Source organism: Hoplias malabaricus, chromosome 10 (genome assembly GCF_029633855.1).
Source record: "Hoplias malabaricus isolate fHopMal1 chromosome 10, fHopMal1.hap1, whole genome shotgun sequence".
NCBI classification, from domain to species: domain Eukaryota; kingdom Metazoa; phylum Chordata; class Actinopteri; order Characiformes; family Erythrinidae; genus Hoplias; species Hoplias malabaricus.
This window is the reverse complement of record NC_089809.1, coordinates 19006886-19019756: the sequence shown is the minus strand read 5'-3', so window position 1 is coordinate 19019756 and position 12871 is coordinate 19006886. Positions and strand designations below refer to the sequence as shown.

The 12871-nt window shown below is 36.4% G+C and overlaps 1 protein-coding gene across 1 annotated transcript in view; it reads left to right on the top strand.

Moving 5' to 3' along the window:
* Positions 1–12871, top strand: part of LOC136708148 (piezo-type mechanosensitive ion channel component 2) — a 113682-nt gene that overhangs the window by 54285 nt on the left and 46526 nt on the right. The window contains exon 5 of the mRNA XM_066682451.1: positions 8446–8605. Coding sequence (XP_066538548.1) covers positions 8446–8605 — 160 coding nt within the window. The remainder of the gene's footprint in view (positions 1–8445; positions 8606–12871) is intronic.

Sequence of the window (12871 nt, the reverse complement as noted above, 5' to 3'; positions counted from 1 at the left end):
AATTTTAAATTCCAGTAGCACACTTCAAAAACACTGGGACAAAATAAGAGCAAAATATTTATAAAATATTCAAGCTGCATTATTTGGAAACATCACATCATGAGAAGGGGAATACTAAAGATAAAAAAGATAATCCATCAAATATGTCAAACAGTTCAAAACAAATGGTTTTGAAATCAAGACTGAAAGAAAAATCATCGGCAGAAATCTCAGCCTAGGCAGAGCAAACCACATGAACATAACTTTCAAGCCCTCAGACAGCACTGAATGAGTCAGAGGCAGGATCATCTGAGATGGTCCGAATGACTGTGGTAACCTGTGCTGTAGTCAAATTAGTTCATGTTTCAGCTTTTTTTTCATGAATGAATTTTTATCTGCAACAGATGCAAAAGGCAATATCTGACATTACTGAATGATTTACATATGTGTGAAGGTACCATTGATATAAAGGGTATATTTGGCTTGTAGAAAGGCATATGATGCTATCAGTGCCGCATTTTTTCCTGGAAAGCCCATGGATATTTCAGTAAAGTAATCTGCATGTGGTACTACAGCATGGTTTTGTAGACATAGATCACATGTGTTTGACTGGCCTGCCTGCAGACCAGATGTCTCTGTTATGGTGCATCATGAAGAGGAGAATCTGGCAAAGGCAACCACAGACTCTTGAGCACCTGATGTTTTGTTTCAAGCAGGAATGGGCAAAAAAAAGAACATTTGCAAAACTTTAACAATCGGTATCCTCAATTCTGAAATGATAAAAAAAAGAGTGATTAAAAGGAAAGGTGATGTAGCTCAGTGGTAAACATGCTCTTCCCCAAATATTTTAGAATGTGTTGCAGGCATTTTTAATTTGTTTAGATTTACAAAATAGTAGTGGTTCTGTGAAAAAAATGAAAACACTGAAAATGTATTCTTTGTTTTATTGTCAGTTAGAAAACATGTTCAAGGAAATGAACATATCACAGATTCTTGTATTTACTGCCTTTTACAAAATATACCCGATTTTCCAAAGATAAGGTTGTAATAAATACCTGTTGGGCTGGTTGTTTACATACACAAAGTAATAGCATGGCTTAAACAAGTAGTGTATTATAGAGATGTCTGATTCATCACTTCGACCTATTAGCATCTTCCTTCTCTGAGCCATTTGAACCTTGTTCCATATCTATGTTTAGGTGTTCCATGGTTTTTTTAGGCCACAAGTGTTGCCTGAGGAACCTGAAGCTGAAAACAAGTTTTTTTTAAAAAAGTGTGTTTTTGAGCTATCTGTGGCCTGACTGTGGCCTCGCCTGCCTCAGTGACTCACTCTGCAAACAACAGAGCTAAATGATTCACGCTCATATCCTGCCAATCCTACATTTTGGAAGCATTGAGATGAGATTAACAGACCAAAGTAAACTATGATGCTTAATTCGTGAGTTAGAATAAGTTTGACCTCCACTTATAAGAAGAATTAATGCAATTGGTCTTGTCTACACTTTCGACTTGTCTAGATAGTTTTAACAAACAGCTGACACTGTTTTTTGCAGTGTCATTTTTTATACAGAAAATTGACCCTATTGTGTCAGCCAATGAAATGCTTATGCCGCTGAACTTTTAGAAAAATGATCTTTAGGTAAAAAGACAATTGGAAAATGGTCGCCACAACAAAACAAAAGCTCTATTCAGACGGGGTTATTTTTTCATGAGGAGCTAGGGTTAATGTAAATTTTCCACAAGACGTCAGTAATGTTTATGGTGGATTCATACTGGATAAGAAATCACAATGAAAATAACAGAAATAAGAGGGGCTACTCGATTGACGCACTGCAGTCACACAGTGTGGATCAGACACAGCAAAGCTACTGGAGTTTTTATACTGTCACTACTTTTCTGAGATCAGCCCTCCCACCAAAAGCATACAGCCATAAATGACTTTATCTTCTAGTACTTCCCAAAAAACTTCACCAATTACAGATAAGCAAAACGCTATGAAAATTCTTTGTGAGAATTTTCAAATTATTACAACACAAGAAGATATATTAAATTTGAGTGTTGCAAAACTTGGAAAATGTTTTTTTAAAAACAGATATGTTGCTAATATTTTTTTTGTACCATAAAGTTGCTGCAAATACCAAGCCTTAATAATATTCAGGCTGCATTGCTTCACATTCAAGTTGTATCAGGTCTTTGGTCTATGATTTAAAATGTAAAATAATGTGAGTAATGCATCACTCAGTATACAAGTCTGTATTTATTTAAGAGTGGTATTTCCTAAACGTATTATTATTTCCAAAATGTTTTGTATTTATTTATTTATTTATTTATTTAATACATTCCAACAATAATGTTCATGTGTGAGTAAAGGAATTTGAAATAGGCCAAATATCTAATCTTTGTTTAGGACTCTGATTAGACTTTACAAAAGATAACCGATTGAGGTTGTTACCACTAAAGTAGAATTTAGTAGTTATTAATTATAAGGGATTTTATAACTTTTCCACGAGTTATGCAGATATTTTACAGGAAATATATATTGTTTTTTAAATATCTTGTTGTTTTCATTTTTATTCATTTATATGAATGTGGTTTAAATCTCATTTAAAAATTTTCATGGAATTATCCCACAAGGTAAATGTTCACATATTTTTTTTTTTTTCAGCTGTGCTGGATTAATGCCAAGTGTATGTTGAGATGAACCCAAAGAAAGCCAAGCTTGCAAAATCATGAATGTTATATCACACTTTAGCTCTAATTTACTGCTCTGTTCATTTAATTATGTCCTCACTCTGGATGAAGAATAGGGTCACTCCTTATTTTGAAAATTGTAATGATATGATGATGAAACTTTCTGAAATAACTTCAAGTCATTTAATTGTAAAACAAAATCTAATATAAAGGAAGATCTTGAAAAATACTTGCTATATCATTATCATTTGCTCTGCTCAGCATTGCAATCAAACCTTTGAGCTTACCTAGTTTCACTACATTTCCAAGCCTGACTGGAAACAAGCAGTAGAGCTGGAAGTACAATTATGTGCAGATTATTATCCCCCGGGGATGTACCCTGTTTGAATATGGTCAGAGAATGGCTGTTATTATGAGTATGCATGTCACCGCTGACAGTGGATCCAAATTGCTGAACGTCTATTGGTCTTTAAATCCTATTAGCTGCGTTTCCACTTCTAAAAAAGTCATCATGTTTCAGAAAATGAGGAAGGTCAGTCAGTAAACATTCATGTGATTCAGTGATGACATGCTTTATTCAGATGTCATTACACTGATTCATATTATGATTTAGCTAGATACTTACAGTAATCAGATCCAGCATCATAAGAAAATTCTCATATACGAAGAACAGAAATTAGAATGGTCCTAAAAGATTAGCATTAAGTCCTGCAGTTTAACATTTAGGTTCATAGCTATTATAAATACTTTGTATAACTGACTAAATGATGGCTAAAATTCTAAATAAGGCTTAAGGTTCCTAAATAAAAAACAAAGTTAAAGTCTGCTAAAAATATGCTTCAGTTTTACTGTGTTCCATGTAGAAATCCCCTTCATGAATCATATACCTAAATTTTCCTTTCTTGACCCCTAATGGAGCCTTTGGCCCTTGTCCTAAGAGATGGTCAAGGGCCACTCATAAGTTTCCTCCAGTAGACCATGCAATGCTTCAGCTTATTGCCTGTAACTGAGTATCCTGAGTATGTCAGTGGAGGAGACTGGGAGAGACTACACTTAGCTGAAGGTGGGGTGTGGGGGGTGGGGGTTGGTAGCTCTATCGCAAGGCAGCAAGGAGACTGGCACCAGTTTTAGTGTGCTGACGTGGTGAGGTCCACAAATGAATGCTTTGAGAGGAACACCCAACCTCTTGGCATGGCATAAATAAAATGTAGCTGATTTCACAGAAATGCTATCTATTTACACTCAGGCCATACGAACCCAACCACATTGTTTTGTCTGTGTGTGGTCTACATTGCATGTTGTCCTTTTAAAAAACATGCTGGGACATTTTATTAAAAATTCCTATGGGTGTCGTTCACTATGACAGAAAAGCTTAGAAGATTGTGGAATAGAACTGTAATAATAAATTGCCAATATATTTTGAAGGAACAATTTTTGGGTAACGTTACTGAAGGGCTATATTTGTAAGCCTAAATGACACCTACACACCCCTTTCATGATGACTGAGAGAAACCTGTGTAAACATTAATTAAGGCTTATTCCAACAAGTAACAGAATGTGGCAACTGATGCTTGTTATAAAAGGAAAAAAACCACACTACTCAATTCAGTGTCACTTGTCATACAAGCTTATGTATGTGATGTGTAGCATTACAAATGTTGTCTTTTGTTTTAAAATTTCTGAAGCTTAAAATGCTATTCAAACAAGCTGCTCTATCTTCTCAGCAGCACTGTGAGGATGAGCTTTCTAACTGTGGAACTCTGAGAGAAGAGATTGGATTATATGATGACCAGAAGGCCAGCTGGACCTTTGAAATGCATTTATTTGTGAATTCAGTGCTACACAATTAAGGCTCGTTCATCATGATGAGCTGTTATGATGCCCAAATTTTCTCAGTGTGTTTCCGGTATTTTCCAAGCCTTCTGTGGCCTATGGACAAGAAAAACTGGCGATTTTTAACAGATGCAGGAACAAATTTGGCGTGCCTGCTAACATGGGCAAATGTAAGCATGCCTTCACTGAATCTTTAATTAATTACACACTAATGGGCAAGAAATATTTTCAGTGGTGGAAATAAACACTGACACGTAGTCTTTTCACACTGAATGGCAAACTAACCCACATCTAACAAAAGCATAAATGATTACTTTTTTTTTTTTTCAAATGCAAACAGATCTGTGATGTAAATCTATTGTGGGGATATACCTCTTGGCAGTTAATTGCTTTTAAAAACACAAATGTATTAGACTTGTAGGTGATTGTCTATCCATTTCATTATCTTCTAAATACGATTCCATAAAATCGCTCATTATAAGTTGACTATCAAAACATATTTGCAGATAAAACGAACAAACTAAATCAACGAAAACTAAACACCTTTCCTTTTTCTTTTGTTCTAAAGCTGATTAGTCACCAGTGTTTTCTTAAACTTAGGATTATTGCACATAAACCAGCAATATTCATATTCGTATAACTGCTCGACAAAATCTGTGCAGGAATGTGCTGGAAACATTTAAACCGCTATTCAGCTTGTTTTCCAAAAGATCCTATGCCTTGGTTTGTTTGTACTATTTCATCTTGGCCACGATAAAAGCAGCTAATCCTCTCTCCGTCTTTGTATTTGGGCACTGGAGCCCTTCCATTCCTGCTGGAGAGGTGCAGGTATTGTCTGTGGCTCTTAGGCCCGAAACGATGCAGTTTGAATCCACTAGACTGTTCATTATCCCCTGCTGATGTCCTGCTTGTGGTGCCAACCAATGTCTATTTCAAATCCCAACAGAATCTGCTCACAGTCATCAAAATGTAACTCAACCCCTGCACAAACAAAAGTCCAACCTTTGATTAAATGCAGGAATTATAACAGTTCAGCACCTTCTAAAAGCAAACTCAAACACCCGCTTTGTGGCCAGCCAACATTACTCTTCGTCTCATACTGGACCACTGCTTTCACAGTGAACTTTGTCGATTTTATTCTTTTAATCCTCTTTACAGGCCGAAATATCCTAGTTAACTCACCACACTATCTTCTTCGAAAATCATTGCCATCTGTAGGGCTTTCGTTTTGCCAGCTCACACATTTGCCTTTATTAGCATGCTGAGATGAAAGGCCACCTTAACCAATAGTGTAAACAGTTTAGATACAGGGAGAAGTCTTTTGAAAGTGCCTGCACTAGATGAGCCAATCTCAGCACACACCCATTATTTTTTTTGAAGTGTGTCAACTAGTGGCGTCTGCAGCTTATTAAATTTTATGTAGCAAACACAGTGCACTTCAAAGTGGCTGCATCGAAGCTCACTGGCAGTCTTTTTCTTTGAAAGAAGGAATTCATGTGGAGCAAGCCTGTGTGGATCCAAACATTTGTTTAGAGTTTGCAACCCAACAGCAACAAGGGGAAGGCAGATTTATTGTTTCATAGTCAGTGAAGAGCTTCTTGATTGATTATGTTTCTATTGTTTTTTTTTTTTTAGATTCCACTATTTTTAAACTTTGCAATGGTTTATTGTTAGGGATGCTTCAATACAGGAAATGTGAGCCATTTCCAATATCATATATGACTTGTGCATGTCTACCAAGGTCAGTGCTGATATAGAGATGGCAAAGAAAGCAGCTCTTCCACAAAGCACGATGGTAATCAAACCTTGGTAGTCTGGAAATACTTCAGAATAAATTACACCAATTCTACAGTCAACTTCACAATGTGTGTGTTTTTAATAACGCAATAAATGTAATGAAATTCCATCAAATTTAATTAATTTAATCAAATCCAGATAATAACAGTAATTCAGAGCCTCTGAGTCTGAAATACAAAAAAAAAAATACATTATTAATTAATATTTAAATATATCAGTCAAATCTAAAATATGACAGATGCCAATAAAGTTTTAAGCAGTTATCAACTGTGACCAATATAATTTTGATATTATTGTGCATTCCTAGGCAGTAAAACAAGTGAAGATAAAATATAACAGAAGTATATATAGTACAACAAAATAAATATAAATACCTTTATAGGCATATACACTTCACATATTGGTTTGCTTACAAGTGTTTTGTGCTTAGCTTGTGCTATAGTCTCCACATAACACCTAGCTAATAGAAAGCTTGTTTTTGTGAGTGACTTTTCTGTGGCTCCTCTGGCGTTCCTAAATGAACTCTCTTTGTTGCAGTAGTCTGCTCATCTTTTCTGTGTAACTCATCCAGGCTACTAAATTATGGTTTTGAGGCTCAGAGCTCACATCAGCTTTGTAATGTACTCCAGTTTTCGAAAAGATACTGCACTCTTAACTCTGCAGCAGTGTAACTTAATCTTCACCATGTAAACTCTTTTATAGATCTGAAAACGAGGCCTTCAGCAGCTGAGGGGTGTCTTAACAGACCCAGTGAGTATGAAACAAGTGGAGATTTGGTTTTTAGAAGGGAAACACACACCTCTTTAAAGAGAGACCAGTGGAGGGATTCAATGGATTGGTTTCATTAAAACTCCTGGTGAGCCAGGGGACCTGAGCTGGGCAAAACTGCAAAAACACTGAAGCTCACTGGAGTGTGGAAATGAGAACCAGACATACTGCACTTTAACCAAGGACACTGAGAATCGCAGGGCTTTATTGTGGGGCAGGAGTGTGTGTGTGTGTGTGTGTGTGTGTTTTAAGAAGTACTGGTACTCGTTGTTGCATTAAAAATCATTTCATACGACACCATTTGGCTCAGGTGGGACTTATATGATTCAAATGCGCCTTCCTAATTGCTTCATTTTTATACAGCATACATTATGTTGGCAGCAATGAACAGAATTCCTGAAACTGTACAATGTAGTAAGTGTGTGTGTGTGGTAGAAAAACTGCATCTGACACATTTTGGCTGCAGAAGGAATTATTTGAATCGAATGAGCCTTTTCTAATTACTGGATTTTTACACACCATGTTTCATATTGGCTGAGCTGAACAGAAAGCCTGGTGATGAACTTTGTAATACGTGTTCCATGTACATGTAAAATTCATTTTTATTTGCCTTTCAGCACTTGCATTGTCCACAGGCCTGTCAATTTATTATTATCTACAGCTATTGAAGTACAGGTCTAAACTGTCCAGATTGTCCAGATTGATTAGGGGTCTTGCTTCCTAGCTATCAATATTTATTAGTTTCAAGCTGACAAACTAAGCTCAAATAATCATATATCTCACTGAAGTCTGAAGTGTTCCATAGCAATTTAGAGTTCCATGGATTGCTTTTGATTTCATTTTAATATACTTTTGTTTTGCCTCAGCTCATCAGATGAAGACATTTGTTTGTTTTTGTGACAGAAATTATTGTGAAGGTTGACAGTAGGAAATGACCTGAAAACACTTTTTTTATTTCCTTATCAGGTACTGACAAATACAAGTACAAATGGGACAATGTTTTGGGATCTTACAGCTTACTGAAATCTTACAACACTCTGACTTTTTCTTTTTATTATTATATTTATTTTTTTTTTTTTATTATTGTGGTTTGCCTAAGTCAAAAAATGTGGCAGATTAGAGCTGGATCACCTCCATGAATATCTAATCACAACTCTAATTCTGCATATGTGAGAGCTCAACAATGACTTTACCGGAGAAAAACAAACACCAAAATTAGTGAAAAGTAAAGTACTGATTAAACATGTCAAAAAAAGACAAAAAAAAGCCTTTTTTTTTTTTTTAAGAGGGATGCATATACAGGACATCCCCGCATCTAATGCCAGCACAGTGCAAACATTATTTAGCCATATACTGTATATGTGTGTTTTGTTACAGTGTCCGTGGGGCAGATGCAGGTAATGGTATCCGGGTGTTCATCCCAGACATTGGCATGTTCATCGCTGGGCTGGTAACATGGCTCCTTTGCCGCAGTCTGGAGAAGCCACCAGTGAAAGACATGTCACAGCTGAAGACAGACTTTGAAATGGACAACCAGGTGAGTATACACAAACAGTCCTTACTTTGGTTTTACTATTTCTTTAAATTTAATATATCGTCATGTGGGCAACACGGTGGCGCAGCAGGTAGTGTCTCAGTCACACAGCTCCAGGGACCTGGGTGCTCTGGTTTCTTCTCACAGTCCAAAAACACACATTGGTAGGCAGATTGGTGACTCAAAAGTGTCCGTAGGTGTGTGTGTGTGTGCCCTGTGAAGGATTAGCACCCCCTCCAGGGTGTGTTCCTGCCTTGCGCCCAGGTTACAGATAATGAACGAATGAATAAATATTGTCGTGTACTAAATGTTATTGCAGCATAATATATTTGATCATATTACTGTTTAATGGCTACCCTGTTAGCTTGTGTTCCATGCTTATGTTGAGAATATGATTGTTGTCAGTGCATCAGATGTGAATAGTATTTTATTGTATCAAGTCTAATCATTTGTGTATCATTACACATACAGGAGGTCCTCGGGTTACGTCAGTCCCGAGTTACGATGTTTCGTGGTTACGGCACATCTCCCATTTACTGTATAAAGCCTTGTTTCAACTTAAGTGGTTATGCGTCGTAAACATCATAATGCGAATTTCGTGTTTGGTGTGCGCGGCGGAAGAATACACGGTTACGGGGCTCGGGACAGAGGAGGATAGGTGTTAGGATAGGATGAGTGCTTACAGTATGTTATTTACGTACAGTATGTACGTATGTTCCAACATACACACCGAAAATCGATTTACGATGCGACGTAGGAACGGATCAACGTCGTAAGTCGAGGACCCCCTGTATAATAATAATTTCTTTAAACATTAAACAAGTTCATATTTAAATATTAAGATTATAAAATTCTTCTAAGCCTTCTACTTAGAAATATAAATTTGAATTCAGCACATTTATAAAAATGTTATCTTATTTCTGTAAAAGCCTCAGAAATACTATTAATATCTTTGGTTGAAATGGATTTTGAAGCCATCACTGGTCTATAAATAAATATCACTGATGGAAAACAAATCTAGTTTTCTTTGAGTAGAGTTGCATGTCACCCCCTCTGCACTAATGTCAAAGCTACTCTCTTTGCTCTACATGAGTTTTGTTGATTAATAGTCTTCTCAGAGCATGCAGCCAGACGCCATCCATCCATCTTCTTCTTTTACTGCGGGAGGCTGCTCCTTTCCAGGCCAACAGAAAAGACGCTTGGCCGATAACTAGCCATGGCTTTAAAGAGGATAATAAGGAGCACACATTACTGTCTGGACGAATACCAACCTGAGACATTTTCATAGTAGGAGATTTCTCCCCGACTGCTGCTGTTATTCCTTCAATAGTTCAGCCATGGTGCTCTGTATATTTGGCCTGGAAACCATCACCACTGAAGAGCAATTGCCCTCGCATTTGATCAGTTAGTGTGCACCCTGCAAGAACTTTTCATGCCTCTGGAGGAGGCTATTTATCAGTTATCTGGCCAAGCTCATGCACTGAGAGATAAAATGTTTGGAGGGCTGTAAAATCCATATCTCCTTTAACCAAACAACTGTCAGAGTTGCTGCTTTCTCTGATCAAGTGTTCAGTTGTTCTCTTAAAGTCAGGAAGCCCTAGTGATATCATGTAAATAGTTATGTAGCACAAAAAAAAAAAAAAAAAAAAAAACCCCACTGTAAAGTCTTTAAGCTCTTAACTAGACTGAGCGTGACTGAGAAGAAAAACTGCAACCAAAAGAAACTTTAAGGAGATAAATATTTCAGTAAATTATAATACTAGCATTTATGATTATATATATATATATATATATATATTTTTATAATGGTAGCTGTCATAAATATCTGCTTAAACTTCATATCTGACTGGCCAAATGATGAACCATCATTAAGGCTTAACACACAACCCTTTTGTCTCTAGGGTTTATATACAGTTATTAATTATTAGATTGGCAATTTAGTAAGCATTATAAATTATTCAAGCACTGTGGAGAAATTACACTGTAAGGCACCATACCAGTCAAAGGTTTAGACAGACCAGATGCAAGTTTGTACAAATGCTCAAAATTAGGATTTAATGTACTTTAGAAAGCAAAACAAAAAGATGGGACTACACTCAGTATGTCTTCAAATTACTATGGGTAAATTAATATGAGGAATGTGTATGAATCTCCAACAGTCAATGTTAAGACAAGACAAGAGGAAAGGAAAGAAATAAGCTATTTAAGTGGGTGTAACAAATGTTTGGCTGATGGTAGTGTGTATAAGTATGAAAATATCTAAGTGAGTAAAGATTAAAGAGAACTAAAAAAAAAATCAAAAACAACAACAAAATAAAGTAAACTCCCTTTTTTTAATGGTGCACCAATTTCCCAAATAGACATGGTCTGAGTTTAATAAAGTGCATTTCATTTGGACTGAACACTGACGCCTAGAGCTATTTGAGAGGCTAGCTCAACTTAAAATATAGGTTGAACATATGTGTATCTCTGCATACATTCTTAGCCCCCTTTCACCCTGTTATCCAATATGCAAATATGCATATAGCAGCATCTTGTGGGCCACGCCCAGTATTCACTGATGAAAGATTAGACTAAATGATGACCAACACAAACTGTGCAGAAACAAATGAGTTACTGTGTCTGATTTTACATTTACAAGGTGGACCAATGAGGTATATTTGTCTAACAGAGTGGACAGTGAGTTTACACAATGTTTAAAAACTCCAACAGCACTGCTATGTCTGATCCACTCGTACCAGTGCAACACACATTAACACACCACCACCAGGTCACTGATGTACTGAGAATGACTGACCATTAAAAATTAATTCCTGCTCTGTGGTGGCTGTCTGGTGGGAGGGGGGGGGCACTTACCATTGAATAACAGTGAAAAGAGCAAACATTAGGCAAAGCACCATATGGACCAATGCCTGTGATTATAGAACTACAAAATGCACAGATATTGTGGAGCTGTGTCGCAATTCAGGGGCAGCATTCTTTGAAGGACTTTGTCTATGAAAGTATATCCTTTGAAGGCTGTGGAGACTTCGAAAGCTGAACTGAAATGGGTCAATCTGCTCTATGGTGGATTTCCTGTTTGTGTCACTAGCTGTTCCTGCCTTTACCTGTTCCCTCCAGATGGCTGCAATTGGACTGATTTAATAAAGTGCCTTATATATGGAGCTATTTTAATTTATTTGAATTATAATTACGCACTCATTTATTTAATTTTTGTGACAAAACACAAAACCATTATACTTTGCTGTAGTTTAATTTAATTGATTACATTTTTAGTTATTTTTAAAGAAGGAAGAACATTCTTTCTCTCTTTGGTCTTTCTCTTTTTTTGTTTCTACTTTTCCTGATGGGTTCTGTGTTCTCCTCCACAGCAGTTCTGTAGCATAAAAATACAGGGTGAACTTCATTCCTTCATTCAGTGTCTGTAAATGCTTATCCAGTTCAGGGTTACAGTGTGAGAGATGAAAGGCGAGGCAGGAACACACACTGGATGAGGTGCCAGTCCATCGAAGGGAACCACACACTCGCATATCATCTGATCTTTAAAATAAAGTCAGTGACTGTGGAAAAGGGAAAGGCTTATTATAGTAGTGACCATGAAAGATTTCTCAGGTGAACAGGTGCTGAACACCTCTCTCATATAAACAGAATATTATCATTAAAAATAAATGCCAATTTAGAATAAGACTACACTTATAAAGGTTTATTAAAGGATTAAAATCTGTTAGTTAATAGTTATTAATTATGTGGTTAATACTTTAATAGTAATTAACAATCAATTATAACACAGATAGAAAGGTCAACAGTGACCTGTTGTTTGCCAAATAGTGAAACCACATCCATCTACAGTTAAACCTCAGATCTTGCTGAATACTGACCTTACTTTGTCATCAGTCGACATTAATCCTGTCAGCTTCAGCACATATTTGTTAAGAAGTTTAACCATTTAATGAATTAACCACCAATATAGTGTCTTTTTAGACACTGATGGTAATGTTATTTACTTTAACATGTGAAATGACTGAATCCTCAAGTCTTTGATATTTTCAGTGAGATGTGACACTTCAGTATTAGACAAAAAAGAGGTCACTGTTGCACTTCCTGTCTCTGTGTTACAAATGATTATTAATGACTTTTAATGTTTTTACAACCTAATTAATAACCATGTGATAAACAGGCATTTAAACCATTTATAAACCATTATAAGTGTAGTCCGGGTGACTGTCTGTGAGGAGTTGGTGTGTTCTCCCCTGTGTCCGCGTGGGTTTT